The 23,747-nt window shown below is 36.2% G+C and overlaps 1 protein-coding gene across 4 annotated transcripts in view; it reads left to right on the top strand.

The window, feature by feature from the left end:
- The window catches only part of LOC150092978 (cotranscriptional regulator ARB2A homolog), a 216,902-nt gene that overhangs the window by 55,335 nt on the left and 137,820 nt on the right, over positions 1–23,747 (top strand). For all 4 annotated transcript variants that reach the window (XM_090413574.1, XM_090413573.1, XM_090413572.1 and 1 more), the window contains exons 5-6: positions 11,230–11,295; positions 20,819–20,946. In XM_090413574.1, the coding sequence (XP_090269700.1) occupies positions 11,230–11,295; positions 20,819–20,946 (194 nt within the window). The remainder of the gene's footprint in view (positions 1–11,229; positions 11,296–20,818; positions 20,947–23,747) is intronic.

Here is a 23,747-nt window from a genome sequence, read left to right as displayed (position 1 = left end):
AGATGATGTTCTTTGTTAACCTCCTCCAGTCATGTCAGTCTCTTGTTCGTGATGTCATTTGAGAAAGGGTGGAATTTGTCCATTTTTTGATGTTATCAGTCCATTTTAATCAAGGTCGGCCCTAACCCTTGATCCCGGAACGATTCCTTCTACTGCTTCCTTTGGAATGCCATTAACCCTCTCCACAAGTCCGAACCATTTCATCTGTCTTCTTCTTTCCCTTCTTTTTTCCCTTTTTTTCTCATCTATCAGTAAAACTGATTGATTTTAGGAATCAGTCAGTTTTCGGACATTTTCATTGGTTTCGTGAGCGGTATAGGGAATTCTCAAAAGTCTTCTGTAAGTTTTCATTTCAAAAGACAGGAGTCTCCTCTCATCTTCTCTCAATAAAGTCCAGGCCTCACAACCATACTAGAGGATAGAATTCACCAAAGTGTCAATTGGTCTTAATCTGGTTGTGATTGTTATTTTGTTATCTCTCCACAACGGTTTTAACTTCTGTACTTAGCAATTCGTTGTTTAATTTCGGTTTTTGAGCGACCATCTTGACTCAACATGCTTCCTAGATAAGTGAACTTTACATTCTCAATTTGTTTATTGCCAATTTGTATCTTTAAGAATTCAGTGTCTGATTTTGAGGTTATCATTGTTTTTGTTTTTTGTAGATTTATGTATAATCCATTCCGAAATTATGCATTCCGAAAATGTCGGTTTTTGAGCGACCATCTTGACTCAACATGCTTCCTAGATAAGTGAACTTGTTTACATTCTCAATTTGTTTATTGCCAATTTGTATCTTTAAGAATTCAATGTCTGATTTTGAGGTTATCGTTGTTTTTGTATTTTGTAGATTTATGTATAATCCATATTTTTCTAATATTCCGAAAACGCGGCTGGTTATCTCTTGTAATTCTTCTTCACTTTCTGCCAGAAGATTGATATCATCTGCAAAACGTAAGTTATTTATTCTTAGTCTGCCAACTACTATTTCAGTGTCATATTCATGAAGAGCTTCATCTATGACATATTCCAGAAAACAATTAAAAAGAAGAGGGGACAAGATTCATCCCTATCTTACCCTCCATTCTGCCCGGAACGGTTCACTGCTGTAATTTTTTTTCAATTCTCATATCAGATGAGGAATAAAGAGATTTAATAATCCTAATGATTTTGTTGTCAATACCATAATGTTCTAAAATTTTCCATAATGCCTCGTGCCATATTGAGTCAAAGTGTTTTTGAAGGTCTAAAAGGTTGTGAGAGATTATTTTATGTTCTATATATTTTTCACCTAATATGTGTATTGTAAAAATGTGGTAAAAAATAAAAATATGGTTCCAGAAACCTGCTTGTTCATCTGATAGTCTGCTTTCTTTTTGATTCTTGACAATAGTATTTTTAACATTGGATTTTGCTTGGATGACTGATAAGGCTTATTGTTCTATAGTTATTACATTTATTGCTGTTTGCCTTTTTAGGAATAGATACAAGGACAGAAGTCTACCAACCAGAAGGCCAAGTCTCTTTGTTCCATACATCCTGAAATAAATTCAAGGTGTCTTCACAGTGATTTTTCTATTTTTGAGGAGCTAACTGCTGCAATGACTTCTTTTAATATCTGGTAATCTCCTTCCTCCAAACCTCCTGGCAAAATTCCATCCAAAATATCATCAGTCAGTTGGGGGTCCTTTTGAAAAAGTTTGGTTGCGTAACATTTCCATCTATCAACTATTTTCTGGTTATCCGTGATAAGAGTTCCATCTTCATTTTCTATACTCCAGTTAATCGCAGTAAAAGGTTTGGCTAATTTATTGATAGTTTGAAAAGCACTTTTAGGAATATTTTTATTTAGGTCCTCTTCTATGTTTTTGCATTCATTCTAGTATCCATAAGTTTCTAGCATGTTTGACTTCTTTTTTAATAATCTTGGTAATATTTTTATACTCTTCTCTGTTGTCACCACTATTAATATGAGATTTCAAATTTCTTCTTTCGTCGCTTAGGTCCAAAATATTTTTGGTTATCCATGGTTTATCGACTTTCCCTTTGTATCCAAGAATTTCTTCAGCTGTTTCAGTTATCTTTTGTGAGAAATATTTTAGATTCTAGTTTTAGATTCAATATTATTATATTTTTTGAAGCTTGTGTCAAAAATTTGTTTTAATTTGTATTTATATATTTATTTGGGGGTCTTTTAATTTTTCTATATTATATCTTTTATGATTTGATTTTGTAGATAATATTTCCCTCATTTTCATATTCACAGTTGTGATGACCATATTATGGTCACTGCCAATGTCGGCTCCAGGAAATGATCTGGTTCTTGTGAGGTTGATGGAGTTTTTAAATTTTGTGCTTACAAGGATAAAGTCGATTTGGTTGTGTGTTTTACCATCAGGGGAAATCCATGTACATCTTCTGGAAGGTTTATGGGGAAATAGAGTGTTAGTAATGGTGAGTTCATTTTGTGAGGCAAAATTGATCAATTCAAAACCGCTTTCGTTTGTCTCCCCATAGTTGTACGGTCCGACAAATTGGAGAAAATCCTTACCGATGTCTTGGGGGTGATAATATGATGACCATATTATGGTCACTGCCAATGTTGGCTCCAAGAAATGATCTGGTTCTTGTGAGGTTGATGGAGTTTTTAAATTTTGTGCTTACAAGGGTAAAGTCGATTTGGTTGTGTGTTTTACCATCAGGGGAAATCCATGTACATCTTCTGGAAGGTTTATGGGGAAATAGAGTGTTAGTAATGGTGAGTTCATTTTGTGAGGCAAAATTGATCAATTCAAAACCGCTTTCATTTGTCTCCCCATAGTTGTACGGTCCGACAAATTGGAGAAAATCCTTACCGGTGTCTGTTCTGATTTTGGCATTTCAATTGCTCTATATAATCAAAAGGTCTTTTCTATTTTTATTATTATTCCTGATACCTCCAAGGAGTCCGAAGACTCATCGCGGGAGGACATCTACAACTGTCTCTACACCTAACCGCTACTACGAATCATCTCCATCAACGCCATCTACCGCCCACCTCCAACACCACCACAACTAGTAATTTTTGTCTGTAAATTGCGTGTGTTCTGAAGGGCCGATTTGTATGTATGCGGGATGAAAAACCCGAGTTTCCGGGTGAAAAAATCCTGCTACCTCCGTATGAGATCGGCTAACTCACCTTCGAATTGAAATCGACCAGATAAAGATTCCTCCCGTCGCGACGAGAATCGAACTTGGCCTATTCCAATCGAAGGGCGCAATGTACCGTCGTTCTTCCAATTGCGCAGTGATTGTTGCATTAAGTTGACCATAAAACTCCTCTACTTCAGAGTCCTCATGGTCTGTGGTTGGGACACAGACCTGTATGATGGTGATATTGAGTGGTTTTCCTCTTAGGTGGACTAAAGCAATTCTGCTATTGATAGGATTGAATTCCATGACAGAATTTCGTGATGATTTGGGTATCAAAAACCCGACACCTTCTTTTCTGTTGTTAGCTCTCCTGTTTTGGGCCGTCAAATTTCACTAAGTCCCATAATAGTCCATTCATATCTTTTTAGTTCGTGCTGTAGTAGTTTGAGTTGACCTGATTGTAGTAGAGCCCTAATATTCCTGGTTACGGTCATTAAATGGTTGCGGAGTCTGAATCTGGATCTGGCTTTTTCATTATTTTTGTCAGTGGTAGTGGTAGCACCAATCACTCACTTCTCATTCCCACCCCTGGAGCTGCTACCAAATGGCAACATGGACCTTGTTGAACCTGGTGATGTCTGAGCCATCATGGTATGCTGTGTTAAATCTTTCGCCCTGAATGTCTAATGGGCAGTAAATTAAGACAGATGGCATCCATCTCCTCTTCTGTCTTCACCTGCTAGCATTTAGCTGGGCATAGTGGGATGGCCTTCACTCCTTGGGAGGCCCTACCAGGAGTAATAATACTCCGACGTGATTTGCCCATCCTGCCCAGGGCCACTCCCCTGCCACATAGTGAGGCAGCATAGCAGGACTTTGGGGGGGGGGGGGGTTACTCATCATAGTTCAAGAATATTATTTTTCATTCTTAGCATCATATATAATAAATATGATGGGAGTGCTTATAAAGTTATATTTATCACCAGGAGAACACAAAGATTTGCTGGCTTTCTTTTAGCTGTGAAGTCCAGAAGATGCTTTAAAAAAATTGGGTTGCAAAATCACAATTTTTAATAGTGTGTAATATCAATCTCACTTTCCCCTAATTTAAAAAACTTCACTCTCAAGGAGAATTGGAGTGTAATCCTATTTAAAGCACAATGAAATGGTTTAAAATATTGATTTCTTTTATTCCACCAAGTTCAAAAATAAGAATTTTCATAATGCACGTCAAAAGCAGAGTTTATTTTTTTTAACTGTCGATTTTTTAGTATAATCTTATGGCAGGGAAATAATTTGGAATGAAACTATAAGAGAAAAGCTATATTTTAAAAAATGAAGTAGAAAATCACACCGAAATTTATAGATGTGAATATTTTGCTTTGTAGATCACATGTACACATTCATCTCTTTTGTGGCTTTTTCTTTCTAGTTGTTCTATTATGCTTGAAGCCTAATTTTCTTTTCTTTTCTTGATTTCAGATAAAATTAGATAATACAATTAAAATATCAACAGGTTCTGTCTTTCTTTCTTTTATATGGTATCTCCATGGAGTCAGGAGACTCATTGTGGGAGACCCAAACTGACTATTATGCACACTAAACTTATCATACCTCTCCTTATAAGTTGTAAGAATGAAAAATGGTTATCTCAAACTGAAATGGAATGCTTAATTTCATGTGTATTTTTAGAATCTGTTTGTTTGCATTTGTTTTAGGAATAGTTGATCCAGGCAATTAATCAATTCCCTATATGTTTGCATAATCTATAGCATATTAGTATGCCAATTGTTATAACAGAATACAACTTATACACTAAAGGGCCATTGAATTGGGGATAGGAGACATTATGCAAATTTTGTATTCCAACTCCTGCATTTGCATGCATGTGTAGTTGAAATTATGGTTATACTTAGCTGTCAGTGTTGGCTTCTCTAAGCATTTATCATGAGAAGCATAATGGGAAAGACATGGGATTTAGATGCATTTGACAGAGGGCAGATTGTAGGTGCCCGACGGATGAGTCATCACTCAATGTCCGAAATTGTCAATAAACTTGGATTTTCTTGTATGACAGTTTCAAGAGTTTTCTAGGAATAGGAAAATTCTGACCAAAAAAAAAAAAAAAGCACCTAGACAAACTGCAAAGGGCAACCAGCCTTTAATGATTGTGGGCTTTGCCATCTGATTCACATCAGACCGACTGATAGGGACCAGCCGGAAAGTCAGTGCAAGGACCATGTTAATGAAGTAGAAAACCTTTCCTGGGTTAAAGAACATCAAAACTGGATGATTGAAAATTGACTACGTATAGCCTGGATTGATGAATTGCAATTTAAACTTCATAGCACCGATGGGAGACTGATGATGTGGTGGCTCAGTGATGGCATGGAGTGTCTTCGGTTGGATGTCTTTGGGACTTTTGGTATATGTACCAGTGACTCTCAGTGCATCCTGGTATGTGGAACTCATGGCCGACCATTTACACCCAGTTATGCCCATCATGCATCCCAATGGAGATGGCATCTACCAGCAAGACAACTGTTATCTCACAGGTCTGGGCAGGCTACTGCTTGGTTACAAGAGTATTCTGTTGACTTTGAAATAATGAATTGGCCACCTAGATGCCCTGATTTAAATCACATCAAAAATCTTTGAGATACCATTGAACAGAATGTTTGGACCCATGTCCCATCACTGCCGAAAATTGTGGACAGCATCTGGAGGATGCATGGATCGTCATACCTGTGAAACATTTTTGCAAGCTTGTAGAGGCCTTGGTGGTTGTTATCAGGGCCAGAAGGGGTCCAACACTTTACTAGGTAGCTATCTCCAATTCAGTGGCACTTCAGTGTATTATACACTTAATGCATACAATACTACCTAACTGATTTTTATACTGCAATGTAGAGAAAATAATAATTTGTATATTTCTTCAAGAATCTTTATCAAAATGAATAAATCTGCTTCAATGATGCTCTTTTCTTTCTGTTGGTAAATGGACTTTCTGCTGGATTAGCATAATGTAATCATGGTAAGTGATCACAGCAGTAGGAAAAGAAAACAAATTGAGAGGTACCACAAAAAAAGAAAAAAGTATGCAGAATTATGAATAATGGATGGCATATGAGGGTGGTCTGAAAAGTTCTTGGCCTCGACCATAGATTGCAACACTATCAGCAAGATTTTTTTTTCTAAATTGGTGCATCTGTCATAAGCATCCATGTGAAATTGCAAGTCATTCTATCAAGTAATTTGTTTTATACAGCTGTCTCAAGCAAAAGTGTTGTCTGTATTCCTTGAAATGGATAAAATTGAGTATTGTGCCGTCATAAAATTCTTTGTAAAAGAAGGTTTAATGCCAAACGAAATTCATTCGAAGTTCATAAAAGTTTATGGGCACTCTTCTTCTTCATTTTCGACAATTAAGAAATGGGCTGCTGAGTTTAAACATGGCTGTACCAGCCTTGAAGATGATCCATGTGAAGGACATCCAAAAAGTGTAACAACACCAGAAATCATTGATCAAGTGCACGATATGGTATTGGATGAGCAGCGAGTCAAAGTGCGTGAAATTGCTGAGACTATGGGCATTTCAAAAGAACGTGTAGATATATTTTGCATGAAGAATTGCAAATGAAAAAGCTTTGCACAAGATCGGTGCCACGAACGTGTGGGATATATTTTGCATGAAGAATTGCAAATGAAAATGCTTTGCACAAGATGGGTGCCACGCTTGCTCACAGCAGATCAAAAACACACTCGCATGAAAATCTCTGAACAGTGCTTGGAGCATTTTAACAAGAATAAAACTGATTTTCTGCATTGATTTATTACTATGAATGAGACTTGGATTCACCATTACACACGAGAATCCAAACAGCAGTCAAAACAATGGACAGAAGCTGGTTGCTCAGCGCCAAAGAAGACAAAGTCGGTTACATCAGCAGGAAAGGTTATGTCATTGGTGTTTTGGGATGCTAAAGGCATTTTGTTTATTAATTATCTTGAAAAGACTAAAACAGTAACTGGGGAATATTATTCCGATCTTTTAACCAGACTAGACAAAAAAATTCGTGAGAAAAGACCCAGTTTTTAGAAGAAAAACATGATCGTTCATCAGGACAATGCACTTGTCGACAAAGGTGTTTTGGCAATGGGAAAATTAAGGGATCTGCACTAGGGATTTCCTCAGATTTGGCTCCCTCTGACTTCTATCTCTTCCCAACACTAAAACTCTTCCTCACTGGTCAGTGTTTTTCTTCAAATCAATTTTGCAGGTATTTTGCAGATCTTACCGAGAACCACTACGTGGGATGGGATAATGGTGCTGGAGCATCGCTGGAATAAATGTATGAGTCTTGAGGGAGATTATGTTGAAAAATAAAAATAATTTTGAAATTATAAATTCGTTTTTTCATTGTTAGGCCCCAAGAACTTTTCAGACCACCCTCGTAGTGTCAACTTTTCTTACTTTTCCTATCTCACATATAAGATAGGAAAAGTAATGGATTCATTGGATATTAATCTGTACTGAAGAGCAGCATAAAGAATAATGAATTCAATTTCATTAAATGATGTATATATAAAGTGCCAAAAATATTTTGTGTTGTGTGAATCTTGGGACTTCTCATGAGTGGGGCACTTATGTGTATGCGTGTATATAACCCTTCCTCACCTGTTCTTTTAAGTGGCCATACCACCGTAGATTAGCTCTGTTTACACATTCTTGAATTCTAAGAATGTCAAGTTCCTTTCTAATATCTTCATTTTTAATATGATTCTGCCATTGATGCCATCTGTTCACTCCCCCTTCCTCACCTGTTCTTTTAAGTGGCCATACCACCGTAGATTAGCTCTGTTTACACATTCTTGAATTCTAAGAATGTCAAGTTCCTTTCTAATATCTTCATTTTTAATATGATTCTGCCATTGATGCCATCTGTTCACTCCCCTAATTTTTCTCGGAATCCTCATATCTGCAGTTTCTAGTCTTTGAACAAGTGCTTTATTTCTAACCTGACTCTCAGATCCCTAACTTAAAACTGGTTTGAACACAGTCTTGTATACTGGTAGTTTAGTGTTTTGGCTAATTTCTTTGTTATTCCATATAAATTTATTTAGCTGGCTTCCACCATACTAGCTTTGCTTATTCTGTTTTCTATTTCCAGATTTAACCTGCCATCTTCACTAAAAACTGTGCCCAAATAGCTGAAAGATTTTACTTGTTCTATAGGATCTCCATTCAGAATGCAGCTGAAGTTTGTTTCTGTCTATTTTTCATAGTTTTGGTCTTTTTATTGCTGATTTTCATATCAAATTTGTTACAACTTTTATTCAGTTTAGTTAGGGAATCCTGGAGACTTACACTAGATGGGTTTAGGAGTACATCATCTGCATAAAGCAAAGAGCTAAGTTTGACATCTTCAATTCCAATATCAGATCCAATGCCATTTTCTTTCATAATGTGATCCATATAGATGATAAGAGTGGAGATAATATGCATCCTTGTTTTATCACTGATTTTATCAAACCATCTTCCTGTATTTCCATCAGTTCTAATGACTGACTAAAAACTTAAATATAGACTATGTATTGCCCTGTATACCATTCCATTCATTCCATATAATTGTAGTGTTTTGATCTGGGCACCTTGTCATGTGTCTTTTCCAGATCTACAAAACCGAAGTACAGATCCTTGTCATATGCTCATGGGTTTTCAACTATTTGTCTTAAAGTGAAAATCTGATCTTGACAACCTCTATTTGGCCTGAATCCAGATTTTTCTTCAAGTTTCTCTTCCACAATCTTTCTCATCCTCTTTTCAAGTATACTTGCATAAATCTTACCTGGTACACTTAGTAGAGAAATTCTTCTGTAATTCACACATTTAGCTTTCCCTTTTTTTTATAGATGAGTGCTATGAGAGCTCTACTCCATTCATTGGGAATTTGACCTTCTGTCCAAGCCCTCTGAATTATGCAGTGTAGCCACTGCAAAACTTTTATACCTCCATAATTAAGCATTTCTGGTTGAATATCATTTCTGGCTGCCTTTCCACATTTCAAGTTTTTTAATGACTTTTTCTACCACAAGTATTGATATGTACTCCTCTTTGCATTGCACTTGAAAATTTTCTAGTATGGTTCTGTCACTGCTTGGTTTGTTTAGTGGTCTTTTAAAAGTAACTCCAGACAACTAAGATATCCTTATCTTCAGTTTTCATATCACTTTTATCATCTTTGACCCCTTTTATAGTACTCTTTCCTTCATTTCAAAGAACCTTCCATAGTCTCCAGAATATTTTGCCACCTTCCTAATGTTTATTTTCCATACTCTTACCAAAGTCTTCCAATGACTTTTGTTTAGCTCCTTTTACACATACCTTAGCTCGCTTACATTTTCTCTGTATTCTTTTAGGGCATCTGCTGACTTATTTGCTAGGAACTTTTGATATGCTTTCTTTTTCAGGACTGCTTCTTTAACTTCTTGTGTTCACCATGCTGTTCTGATATTTCTAGCCTTGCAGACAACCTCACCACATACTTCCCTATCTAAATCAGCATCTTCTTTAGAGTTTATAATGATAATGATAATAATTATAATAATGGCCAGCCTGGCCGGCCGAGTGGTTAACTCATCCGCTCTCCAGCCAAAAGGCTGCGGGTTCCAATCTCGCCATGAGCATGGATGTTTGCGATTGTCTGTGGAAATACTAGTGGTGGTGGTTGGCAGTAGATGGCGTTGGTATAGTTGCGGTCAGTTGATGGATTGTGAGTGGTGCCGACAGAGTTGTAGAGTTGGTGCCCTCCCTCGATGAGTCTTTGGACTTCCTGGAGGTGTCTAATAAAATAAAAATAATTGCATAGTTGAGTCTACATCTTACCTGTAAAAGCTGCTCAACTTCAATTCTTTTTAAAACTTTCTTACATACTGTTCTTTTCAGTGTGATATCCATTTTTATCTTACTTAGTACAAAGTAATGGTCACTTCCAATATCAAATCCACTTTACACTCTTATCCTGAACCAGCATTATAATATCACTGTCAATAATGATGTGGTCAGTGAGGCTTTTCTTATTTCTTGTATCTTCTCTCTATGTGAACTTGTTCACATCTTTATGTTGAAACGTGATGTTAGTAATGACTAGTCCATGTCCTGAGCAGAATGCCAGTAAATGCTGATCATTATTATTAGTTTTGCCCTTTTCTCCAGATTTTCCCAAAATGTTCTGATATGCCTGTTTTGCTGTTCAGATCTCTACTAACGACTACCTTTCTATTTTATTTGTCAGCTTCCTGTTCTAACGATTTAAAAAATTCATTCACTTCTTGCTTAGAAGAACCTTCTGTGGAACCATAGGCACAAATAAGTTTTATTGTTCATTTCCCCATTTTGAAGTTTGTTCACATAACTAATTGAAACTGCCTTCCAATCAAGAAGTTGATCTTCATGTTTGGTGATGAATGCTATTGCTACCCCTTCCTTTCCTTGATCATTATTGCCTGAAAATAACATGTTGTACTTATTTAATAAGATCTCACCTGTTTGTCTTCTTTGTCTCAGTAATGCCAATTATGTCCACATGGTACTTTTCCAATTCTTTTGCAAGTTTGAATTCCTTTCCATTAATACTCCTTATATTGGTGGTTCCTCTCTTCAGTTCTTCTGATGTTGGGTTTATTCTTCTTCTAGATGTTGAGTTGAAGCTTATTCCAGTACCTGAGTTTTCAGTGTTTGCCCTAGTTCCCTGATGAAACCAGTACATTCCTTGTTTAACCAGGCAATGCTCCAGCCAGCATGAAATCTCATAATTTGTGGTTAAGCCAATAAAAAGAACAATTTGGCTGGCTAAGTTCCAAATTGCCAACTGATCCTAGTTCATTCGGTATTTAGTAGATATCTGCTAACGGTGCACACTACGTGAAGGTAAGGATTGGACATTAAGTCAAAAGTCCCAGTCAGTTCTCCGCATTGCTAAAAGGCAATGTGGCGGTCTCCTCCCAGTTATTTAGCTTTGACCCTTAATATATATATAATATAATGAAAAGTGCATTTTTTTTTTGTTTGTTTGCTTACTAATATTTTCTTTTCAGTTAATTACAGATCATGTATATGATTTGGTTGTTTCTGAAGGAAAACTAAAGAAGGTTTTTATTCCAGTAAGTATCTTTTTATGCATTATTTATTTTGTACTATACAGCAGGATATATTTAGTTAAAATGCTGTTTGATAATTTGACACGCAAACACACGCATGCACATATAGAATTTATTATTTATCTGCAATTTGCAAATGAAGAAATGGAAATGAAAACTGATAATCAAATTTTTTTTTAAGTTCTGTTGCAGTCTTCCACTTAAAGAAATTTATCATAGAAATAATTAGATGCTAACAATAAAGGAGTTACCAAATATTAAAAGAAAAGGTGCTTTTTCTTTGACCAAAATTGCTGGTGGTTAGTAAGCTGTTGCATTGCTGTTCATGTCTTACTATCTTTCAAAACAGTTGTTACATTTCTGTATTAGCAGAGCATTTGGATTTCATGGAGATTCAACATGGGAACTAATCAAAAGAAGGTGGTTGGAAAAACAAAGAAATGCAGGGACTGAAGAATATAAGAGATTACAAGAAGTCTGAAGAGCCATCAAACAGGACAAGGAAAAGTTCTGTACTAATAAATGTGAAGAGATAGAGTTCCAGATGAGGAAACACAATTATAAAAGGATGTTTTATTTAGTTTGTGACTTAAAGCATAAGTTTAAGCCCAAATTGAATGTCATCAAAAACAGGAATGGAGCATTACTAACAGAAGAATTGGATATCAAAAACAGATGGAAAGAATACTGTGAGGAACTGTACAATAGTGGATAAAGAAAATTCGGAGGAGCCCTATCACCAGGTAAATTCCGATTTGGAACCTCCTCCACTTAGGCATGAAGTTGAAAGAGCAATAAGGTCCCAGGTGCAGATGGCATTCCAACAGAGTTAATTAGGGCCACAGAGGATGGAGGGATAAAAGTGTTTCATAGATTGATTATCAGGATATGGGAGACAGGATCATGGCGGCCTAGAGATTGGAAGAAGTCAGTTTTCGTACCACTACAAAAGAAAGGAAATATGAAGGCTTGCAAGAACTATCTCATGTAAGCAAAATTAATTGAATATCTTCATCATCATCAAATTCCTGCCGTGTACCCTCAAGGGGTGTACAGGATATGATAGTACTACATGAAAAAAATTACATCATTATTAATTTCCTATCTACAATTTTCCTCCAAATCAGTCTGTTACTTGTCAACACTCCAACATTATCAGATCTTATATTTCTATTGTCTAAAGCACTTTGTACCGTATCAATCCACCTGTATCTTGTTCTTCCTCTGGGTCATTTTGCTGCCAACCTGACAGAGAACACTTGTTTTGCTAATCTTTCCTCGCCCATTCTGTTTAAGTGACCATACCACCTGAGATTAGCTCTGCTAACGCATTCCTGGATGCTGACAATGTCAAGTTCTTTCCTAATATCCTCATTTTTAATATGATACTGCCATTGATGCCATATGTTCATGCCTATAATCTTTCTCAGAACTCTCATATCTGTGGTCTCTAGTCTTTGGTCAAGTGTTTTACTTCTGACCCAGCTCTCAGATCCATAAGTTAAAACTGGTTTGAACACTGTCTTGTATACAGCTGATTTAGTGTTCCGACTAATTTCTCTCTTATTCCATATGAATTTATTCAATTGACTTCCCACCATACCAGCTTTGCTGATTCTGTTGTCTATTTCTATATTTAATTTACCATTTTCAGTAAAAATCATGCCTAAATAGCTGAAATGTTTTGCTTGTTCCACAGGTTCTCCATTCACAACACAGTTGACATTTTTAATGATTCTGCCTATTTTCATTGTCTTTGTCTTTTTATTGCTGACCTTCATACCATATCTATTACAACAGCTATTCAATTTAGTCAGAGAATCTTGCAGACTTGTAGCGGATTTATTTAGAAGTATAACATCATCCGCATAAAGCAAAGAGCTGACATTAACATCTCCAATTTTGATATCATGTTTAATACCACTTTCCTTCATAATGTGATCCATATAGATAATGAATAACAGAGGGGATAATGTACATCCTTGTCTCACACCAGATTTAACATTAAACCATCTTCCTGTACTTCCTTCAATTCTAACTGCTGACTTACAACTCAAATAAAGACTAAGTATTGCTTGATATAATGCCCCATTGACACCATATAACTGCAGCGTATTGAATAGCTTCTCTCTTGGCACCTTGTCATATGCCTTTTCCAGATCTACAAAACTCAAATACATATCTTTGTTATATTCCCATGCTTTCTCGACTATTTGTCGTAAAGTGAAGATCTGATCCTGACAGCCTCTATTTGGACTGAATCCAGCTTTTTCTTCACCAAGCTTTTCTTCCACAATTCTTCTCAACCGTTTCTCAAGTATATTTGCATAGATCTTGCCAGGAACACTCAGTAGGGAAATACCTCTGTAATTCTCACATGCAGTTTTATTTCCCTTTTTATATATGGGTACTATGAGAGCTCTACTCCAATCATCGGGAATTCGTCCCTCTGTCCAGTCTTTCTGAACTATGCAGTGCAGCCACTGTAAGACTCTTATACCACCATACTTCAGCATTTCTGGTTGAATATCATCTACTCCTGCTGCCTTTCCACATTTCAAGCCTTTGATGGCTTTTTCTACTTCAAGTATGGATATGTATTCCTGACTGCATGCCTGGTCAGCGTTTTTTACCACTGTGCTGTCATCACTGCATGTTTCATTTAGCAGTTTTTCAAAGTAATTACTCCATACTTCAAGGATATCTTTTTCTTCTGTTTTCATGTAACCTTTATCATCTCTAATTCCTTTTACAGCACTCTTTCCTCCATTCTTAAGCTTCTTCAACAACCTCCAGAATATTTTGCCACGTTCTTGATATTTATTTTCTGTATTCTTGCCAAAGTCCTCCCATGACTTTTGTTTAGCTAGTTTTACACAGTGTTTAGCATTCTTGCATTTGTCTCTATATTCTCTAAGAGCACAAGCTGACTTATTTGACAGGAACTTTTGGTATGCTTTCTTCTTTTCCTTCACTGCTTCTTTAACTTCCTGTGTCCACTAGGGAGTTCTAATTTTTTTATCCTTACAGACAACCTCACTGCATGCCTCTCTGGCAGAATCAATCAATGTTTTCTTCAGAGTTTGCCATTGAATCTCCAAGATTTGATTCCTGTTCTCAAACTCTTCCATTTTTTCTTCAATAATCTTTGTGTATTTTAGTCTACAGCTCACATCTGAGAGCTGCTCAACTTTTATTCGCTTTAAAACTTTCTTACATGTTATTCTTTTCAATATGAAATTCAATTTTATTCTGCTCAAGACTAAATAGTGATCACTTCCAATTTCAAATCCTCTATACACTCTGGTGTCCTGCACCAGGGAGAAAACATCACTATCAACAATAACATAGTCAATGAGACTTTTCTTATTCCTTGCCTCTTCTCTCCATGTGAATTTGTGCACATTTTTATGTTGGAACATGGTGTTAGTAATAACCAGATCATGTCCTGAGCAGAAATCCAACAGATATTTGCCATTATTATTAGCTTTGCTCTTTTCTCCAAATTTTCCCAAAATATTTTTGTATGTCTCACAATCATTTCCTATTCTGCTATTTAGATCCCCAACAAGGACCAACTTTTCATTTTCATTGTGTCAGTTGCCTTTTCTAAAGCCTCAAAAAATTCTTCCACTTCTACCTTAGTAGAACCTTCCGTGGGACCATAGGCACAAATATGTCTCATTGTCCAGTTCCCCATTCTCATATTTGCCCACATTACTCTACTTGAGACTGACTGCCATTCAAGAAGATTAGCCTCGTATTTTGTGTTGAATACCATGGCTACTCCTTCTTTTCCTTGATTGTCATTGCCTGAATATAACATTTTGTATTTATTGCTCAGAAAGATCTCACCAGTTTTGGTCTTTTTTGTTTCAGCCACCCCTATTATGTCGATCTGGTACTTATCTAATTCCTCAGCTAGCTCCATTTGTTTGCCATTCAGGCTTCTTACGTTAATAGTACCGATCTTTAACTCTGGTGATGTTGAGTTGGGGTTTATTTTCAGATTTGTTCCAGTAGCTGACTTTTCGCTGTTCGCCCTGGTTCCCTGGCGAAAACAACGGGGGCCTTGTTTAACCGGGCGACGCCCCAGCTGGCATGAAATTTTGTCATGTTGTACCATCATTCAATATTTTTTTGTTTAACCAATAAGAATACAATTTGGTCGGGTAAATCTCAAATTCCCAGCCCATCCTCGTCCGTTCAGTATCCAAGTAGATACCCAACAGGGTGCACCACGAGAAGGTGAGGATTGGGCATTAGGTCAGAAGCCCTGGTCGGTTCTCCGAATTCCTTTAAAGGCTGTGTGGAGGTCTCCTCTCAGTTATACAGCTTTGACCCTTAAGCACCCCATTGAATATCTTATGCAAGCAAAATCTTATTGAAGATCAATTTATTCAGTTGACTTCCTACCATACCAGCTTTGTTGATTCTGTTGTCTATTTCCCTATTTTGGTGATGTTGAGTTGGGGTGTGTTTTCAGATTTGTTCCAGTAGCTGACTTTTCGCTGTTTGCCCTGTTTCCCTGGCAAAAACAATGGGGGGCCTTGTTTAACCAAGCGATGCCCCATCCAGCATGAAATTTTGTCATGTTTTACCATCATTTTTAGTTAAAGTATGCCAGAATAAACTTGGAATATACTTTAAATAGAAAATTTTTAAAAAAAATTAATTTGGAAAAAATGAATTTAAAAAATGAATATAAACATTCAGAATTAATCCTTGTGTATTTTACTGTATTTGTATTAAATAAGAAAATTGTCCTTGGCCAAATAAGTTCTGTTATTGATTATGAGATTCAGGAACTTCAGATTGTCATCTAGATAAATTCAAATCTCTAACATAATCATTTATTTTATTTTATTTTTCCCATATGAGATTAGTTGACAACTCCACAAATGCTTTTGTCTGATGACAGAACTTGTTCCACACCAGAAGGTTTATTTATCAGTACAACATTATCGTACAGTCATGGTAGATCAGATTCTGGAAGGTCTCATGAGTGAGACACTAGCCTTATGTCAGATTCTAAGTTTGCATGTGATATTAAAATTAAATGTTTTTTTATAGAAAATACAGATAGATTACTTATACAGAAATAATGATCTGTTGTATGATCTTTTAGTTTGTTTAAAATCATGGGCACTCCACAAGCCGTCCTTTTCTCTAAACTTTACATATGTGAAGCAATAATGAAGGACTTACATTTTTATCTTGGTTCCACCCCTTTATTTATTTGTTTATTTATTGTATGTGTCTTCCACCCATGGAAAGTTGTAAACCTATAATACATAATACTGTGGGCAGACTAATTAATTTTGTTACCTTTTATCATCATCAAATTCCTGCCATCTACACTCAAGGGGTGTACAGGATATGATAGTACTACATGAAAAATTTACATCATTACTAACTTCCTATTTACAATTTTCCTCCAAATCAGTCTGTTACTTGTCAAAACGACAACATTATCAGATCTTATATTTCTATCGTCTAAGGCACTTTGTACTGTATCAAACCACCTATATCTTGGTCTTCTTCTGGGTCATTTTCCTGCAAACCTGGCAGAGAACACTTGTTTTGCTGATCTTTCCTTGCCCATTCTGTTTAAGTGATCATATTACCTGAGGTTAGCTCTGCTAATGCATTCCTGGATGCTGACAATGTCAAGTTCTTTCCTAATATCCTCGTTTTTAATATGATATTGCCATTGATGCCATCTGTTCACGCCTCTAATCTTTCTCAGGACTCTCATATCTGCGGTCTGTAGTCTTTGGTCAAGTATTTTACTTCTGACCCAGCTCTCAGATCCATAAGTTAAAACTGGTTTGAGCACTTTCTTGTATACAACTAATTTAGTGTTCTGACTAATTTCTCTCTTATTCCATATGAATTTATTCAATTGACTTCCTACCATACCAGCTTTGTTGATTCTATTGTCTATTTCCCTATTTAATTTACCATCTTCACTAAAAATCGTGCCTAAGTAGCTGAAATGTTTTACTTGTTCCATGGGTTCCCCGTTCACAACACAGTTGACATTTTCAACGATTCGGCCTATTTTCATTGTCTTTGTCTTTTTATTGCTGACCTTCATACCATATCTATTACAACAGTTATTCAACTTAGTCAGGGAATCTTGAAGACTTGTAGCAGATTTATTTAGAAGTATAACATCATCCGCATAAAGCAAAAGCAAAGAGCTGACATTAACATCTCCAATTTTGATATCATGTTTAATACCGCTTTCCTTCATAATGTGATCCATATAGATAATGAATAACAGAGGAGATAATGTACATCCTTGTCTCACACCAGATTTAACATTAAACACCATCTTCCTGTACTACTTCCTTCAATTCTAACTGCTGACTTGCAATTTAAATAAAGACTAAGTATTGCTTGATATAATGCCCCATTGACACCATATAACTGTAGCGTATTGAATAACTTTTCTCTTGGCACCTTGTCATATGCCTTTTCCAGATCTACAAAACTTAAATACAGATCTTTGTTGTATTCCCATGCTTTCTTCACTATTTGTCGTAAAGTGAAGATCTGATCCTGACAGCCTCTATTTGGCCTGAATCCGGCTTGTTCTTCAACAAGCTTTTCTTCCACAATTCTTCATAACCGTTTCTCAAGTATACTTGCATAGAACTTGCCAGGAACACTCAGTAGGGAAATACCTTTGTAATTCTCACATTCAATTTTATTTCCATTTTTATATATGGGTACTATTAGAGCTTACTCCAATCATTGGGAATTCCTCCCTCTGTCCAGGCTTTCTGAACTATGCAGTGCAGCCACTGTAAGATGTTTATACCACCATACTTCAGCATTTCTGGTCAAATATCATCTACTCCTGCTGCCTTTCCATATTTCAAGCCTTTGACATCTTTTTTCCAAATTTTTCTACTTCAAGTATGGATATGTATTCCTGACTGTATGCCTGTTGAGTATTTTTTACCACTGTGCTATCACTGCTTGTTTCATTTAGCAATTTTTCGAAGTAATTACTCCATACTTCAAGGATATCTTTTTCTCCTGTTTTCATGTCACCTTTATCATCTCTAAGTCCTTTTACAGGACGAAATGGAGGAAAAAGTGCTTTTATGGTACTCTTTCTTCCAGTTTTGAGCTTCTTCAACAACCTCCAGAATATTTTGTCACCTTCTTGATATTTGTTTTCTATGTTCTTGTCAAAGTGCTCCCATGACTTTTGTTTAGCCAGTTTTACACAGTGTTTAGCTTTCTTACATTTGTCTCTGTATTCTCTAAGAGCACAAGCTGACTTATTTGCCAGGAACTTTTGATACGCTTTCTTCTTTTCCTTCACTGTCTCTTTGACTTCCTGTGTCCACCATGGAGTTCTGATTTTTCTATCCTTGCAGACAACCTCACCACATGCCTCTCTGGCTGAATCAATCAGGGTTTTCTTTAAGACTTGCCACTGAATCTCCATGGCTTAGTTCTTGTTTTCAAACTGTTTCATTTTTTCTTCAATAATCTTTGTGTATTTTAGTCTACAGTTCACATCTGAGAGCTGCTCAACTTTTATTTGCTTTAAAACTTTCTTACATGTTATTCTTCTCAATATGAAATTCAGTTTTATCCTGCTCAAGACTAAATAGTGATCACTTCCAATTTCAAATCCTCTGTACACTCTGGTGTCCTGCACCAGGGAGAAAACATCACTATCAACAATAACATAGTCAATGAGACTTTTCTTATTCCTTGCCTCTTCTCTCCATGTGAATTTGTGCACATTTTTATGTTGGAACATGGTGTTAGTAATAACTAGTCCACATGATAAGCAGAAATCCAACAAGTATTTGCCATTATTATTAGCCTTTGCTCTTTTCTCCAAATTTTCCCAAAATATTTTTGTATGTCTGACAATCATTTCCTACTTTGCTATTTAGATCCCCAACAAGGACCAACTTTTCCTTTTTCATTGTGTCAGTTGCTTTCTCTAATGCCTGAAAAAATTCCTCCACTTCTACCTTAGTAGAACCTTCTGTGGGACAATAGGCACAAATAAGTCTCATTGTCCAGTTCCCCATTCTGATATTTGCCCACATCACTCTACTTGAGACTGCCTGCCATTCAAGAAGATTAGCCTCATATTTAGTGTTGAAAACTATGACTACTTCTTCTTTTCCTTGATTGTCATTGCCATATAACATTTTGTATTTACATATAACATTTTGTATTTATTGCTCAGAAAAATCTCACCAGTTTTTGTCTTTTTTGTTTCAGCCACCCCTATTATGTCGATCTGGTACTTATCTAATTCCTTAGCTAAACTCCATTTCTTTGCCATTCAGGCTTCTTATGTTGAGTACCGATCTTTAACTCTGGTGATGTTAAGTTGGGATTTGTTTTCAGATTTGTTCCAGTAGCTGACTTTTCGCTGTTTGCCCTGGTTCCCTGACAAAAACAACAGGGGCCTTGTTTAACCGAGTGACGTCCCAGCCGGCATGAAATTTTGTCATGTTGTACCATCATTTTGTATTTTGGTTTAACCAATAAGAATACAATTTGGTCGGCTAAATCCCAAATTGCCAGCCCATCCTCGTTCGTTCAGTATCCAGGTAGATACCCAACAGGGTGCACCACAAGAAGGTAAGGATTGGACATTATGGACATTAGGTTAGAAGCCCTGTTCGGTTCTCTGCATTCCTTTAAAGGCTATATGGAGGTCTCCTCTCAGTTATACAGCTTTGACCCTTAAGCACCCCTTTATTTTTATTTATTTATTTTTTTTTTTACCTAGCCTGGAAAGTCTGCTCTAGAGACCAAATACTGAACTTCTCAAGCTACTTCAGGCCTTTAGTAAGTGAGATGGTGGTCTCATTCCCAGATAATGACATTCATCTGCCACCTAAAGACAATCACAAATATCCATGCTTGTGATGGGATTTGAACCTGCAACATGTTGATTGGAGTGTGGATACATTGCCCACTCAACCAATCAGGCTGGCAAAGTTTACACCTATATACAAAAGTATGAAATATCCTTATTGCATACACAATGTTGTGTATCTGCATAACACTTGTAAACACTTTACAAGTGTTACAAGTGTTATGCAGTTAAACAGTTTGTTTTGTGTTGTAGTCTAATATGCAAGATAGGTTTGGTCATGTTCAGATCATGCCTCCATTCATTTTCAAAGTACCACTAAATGGCTTGAGTCACAACAGCTACAGAAGGATTACTAAGTGATACTAAATTAAATTGCCGTATTATTATTATTACTTCTAATACTGACCAATAAAATATTCCAAAAGCCTATGAAAAGTGTACTTATCTGGGGGGGGGGGGGATCCTTACAGGAGGATGGAATATTTTATATGTAAATTTGGATTCATCACCTTAAAATGCATCACCTGAATTTCAGCTACAACAACAACAGGGGGAGGGGATGTTAATTTGTTAACCAGTGTAGTATTTTTAACATTCAGCTTGCTTTAAAACTTGTAGGTTATAAAAGAAATAACATTAATTGCTATTGTCTAGGTGGATGCCACTTCAGCAGAACCCCAAACATTTATTTTTCTTAGCGATGATGCCCTTACTAATAATGACAGGCTTTTGTTGCTCATACATGGAAGTGGGGTGGTTCGAGCTGGTCAGTGGGCACGAAGGTGAGGATTACAAAATACTGATTGTTTGCTTTGATTTAATGTTGCATTTGTATATTTTAATCATTAAAGATTTGAAGATTATAAAAATAGATGTATTAAAGAAATAAAATTAGTTTTCAATATTGACTATCTTAATTATAATTGTGGATGTAACTATTAGATGCCTTTCTGTAGTAGCACAGACACAAGAATGAGTTGGAAAGACCTAAGGTCAAATTACACACATAGGATGCAAGGAATATTTATAAGACTTTTCAAGTAAAGATAAACACTGATCTCATATAGAAGTGATAAGGGTTTATTTTTCCAGAAATTTGAAATTTTATCCCTATGAAACAGACAAATTGAGAGAATACATGCAAATAACAATTTTAATATGCTAGTCTTCTTGGGGCTGTAGCTGTTTCCTCTATAATACCAATCATAATTACTAATCACTTTATCTTCCTTTTCCTACGAATTACTATTACCTTCCTTTCTTGCAAATTGAGGAATATTTCTGTTGATCTATTATTAGAACAAGGCCATCAGTGAAGATTAATAAATCCTCTAACACCACTTATTCTGTAAGGAAGCAAGCAGAGCTCCTTCAGCCCAAAATTTTTAAAGGGCAGATATGCAACCTGTCTCCATCCTTCCAACTGATATTTTCCAAGCTGTCAATGAATCAACTTTTCAGGAGAGAGTATGGCAGACCCTAACATTCACATTATTACCTGTAATGGTGCAAGTTCTATGGTCAACTTTTTTTAAAATAAATATCAATCTTAAATTCATTTTTGTGCTTCTGCTAGATCTTGAGATATATATATATATATATATATATATATATATATATATATCTCATATAATTCCATCATATAGTACTTAGACTTTTCTCATAAGAAAAAACTTCTGATATAAATAGCTGTCGCAGTCCAAATTAATGAGTATTTATTCCACCTGAACATTTCAGAAGATAGATATATACAATATGTTGGAATATTTCAACATGTTATGTTGGGACACCCCTTCTTTTAAAAGAAACGTACTGATATGTATATTTCTGTCATCATAGTCATGGTACCTGTACTGCTATATAAGGCATACATTTGCATGCTGTTGATGGCAAGTGGAGAAGAACTTAATCATCATCCAGCCAGTACCTTCAAGGATTGTGCAGGATGCCATGATAATAATACGTAGTAATACATTTTAAAAAACAGTGGCAATTAGAATTTAATATCGGCTCCTGTACACTGGTTTCCATAAATTAAGGAACATAAAGAAAAATTGTTGTAATTCGGAGGGAGGGGCATATGAAAGTCAGGTATATTATGTAAAAAAGTGAAACTGAGTCTGGTTATGATATACAGTGAGTGGCATTTTCAACAGTATATACGAATAAACCTTGGCATAAAAGCAGGTTTGAAGTGGTTTTCCATTTTGTGATAGCATAATTGTTGGATATGACTAAAACATCATTTAATGATGAATTCAGGTGACAAGCCATCATAAGACTATAGGTCATATATCTATAGGTATAGATAGCTAGATGGTTGCATGTGAGGCATTTCATGGTTCACAGACTGTGGAACCAGTTCCAACACATTCACAAACAGCATCTTGGAGATACAGTAAAGGAAGGCCAAGAGCTTCAGTGGGTGACCATTATCTTAGATTATCTGTTTGCCGAGACAGGAGCACTACCCTGAATCAGCTACAATCTGACCTCATGTCAGCCACAGGAATGTTATCTGCTTCCACTCTGTTCAGAAGACTTCAAGAAGCTGGTCTGTGTGCTAGGTACTCGGCATGCCCCTATTCTCATGTCCCAGGAGAGAATGTTTTTAGTCGACCAGACTCCATATCAGCTTGACTAAGACCAGTTTTTTTTTTGGGAGGGAGGGGGGGAGTATTATTTACAGATGAGTCCCAATTTCTCTGCAAAACAATACCAGGCATGCTCTGATCTGGAGAAAACCAGAGACACTAATGGCAGAGAGATTGGGTGATTGCACTGAACTGTGTGTTCTTCCTAGTGGAACCGTGAAAGCTGCAACTTACAGAGACAAGGTACTAATCTCCTATGTTTGTCTATATGTGGGTCCAATAGGTGAAACATTTATCCTACAAGATGATAATACTTGTCCTCATTGAGCAATGCTTTGGACATGAGAGTCTCTTCTTGATGAGACTATCATGTGTATGGATTGACCAGCCCGTTCACCTGACTTTAGTACTGTTTAGCATGTCTGCTTTTTGTAGACATGTTGCTGCTCTCAACCTCCCCCCTCCCTAAAATCTTAAGGAACTTAGAACTTTGCAGGAGCTGTAGATTACTAACTTAGCTCCTGGACACCATTATAAACAGTATGAAATATAGTTGTGAGTGAGCACTGTATCGCTGTGAAAGATGACCACATTCCTTATTTGAGGCACTTTCACAATCTCATTTTGACCTCTTGTTTTTGATCATTGTCTTCATGTAACCATTTTTTACTGAATATAATTATGTGTTTCCAATTTTTGTAGGTGTGTCTTTTACATCTCATACTGCTCTTTACCGAATTGAATAAAAATTCATCATACCATTTTTGAGTTATCATGATTTTTCTCTGACCCCATGCAATTACTTACATGAGTATTTTCCAAGTGATTTTTTTTTTTTTTTCGATTTTGTACTTGTGGGCATATTTTCTTGTTCTAGTCGCAATGATTACATTTGTTGACACTGCTGTGTAACATGTCCAAGATGGAAGGATCATAAAATAAGATCAAAGTGTGAAAATGTCTGAGCTTTTATTGCAATGAACATTCTT

The sequence above is a fragment of the Typopeltis vanoorti genome, chromosome 24 (assembly GCF_054136105.1).
Source record: "Typopeltis vanoorti isolate ZY-2024b chromosome 24, IOZ_Tvanoo_1.0, whole genome shotgun sequence".
Lineage (NCBI taxonomy): Eukaryota > Metazoa > Arthropoda > Arachnida > Uropygi > Thelyphonidae > Typopeltis > Typopeltis vanoorti.
The sequence above is the reverse complement of the archived record's forward strand: the minus strand, read 5'-3'. Positions and strand labels throughout refer to the sequence as shown.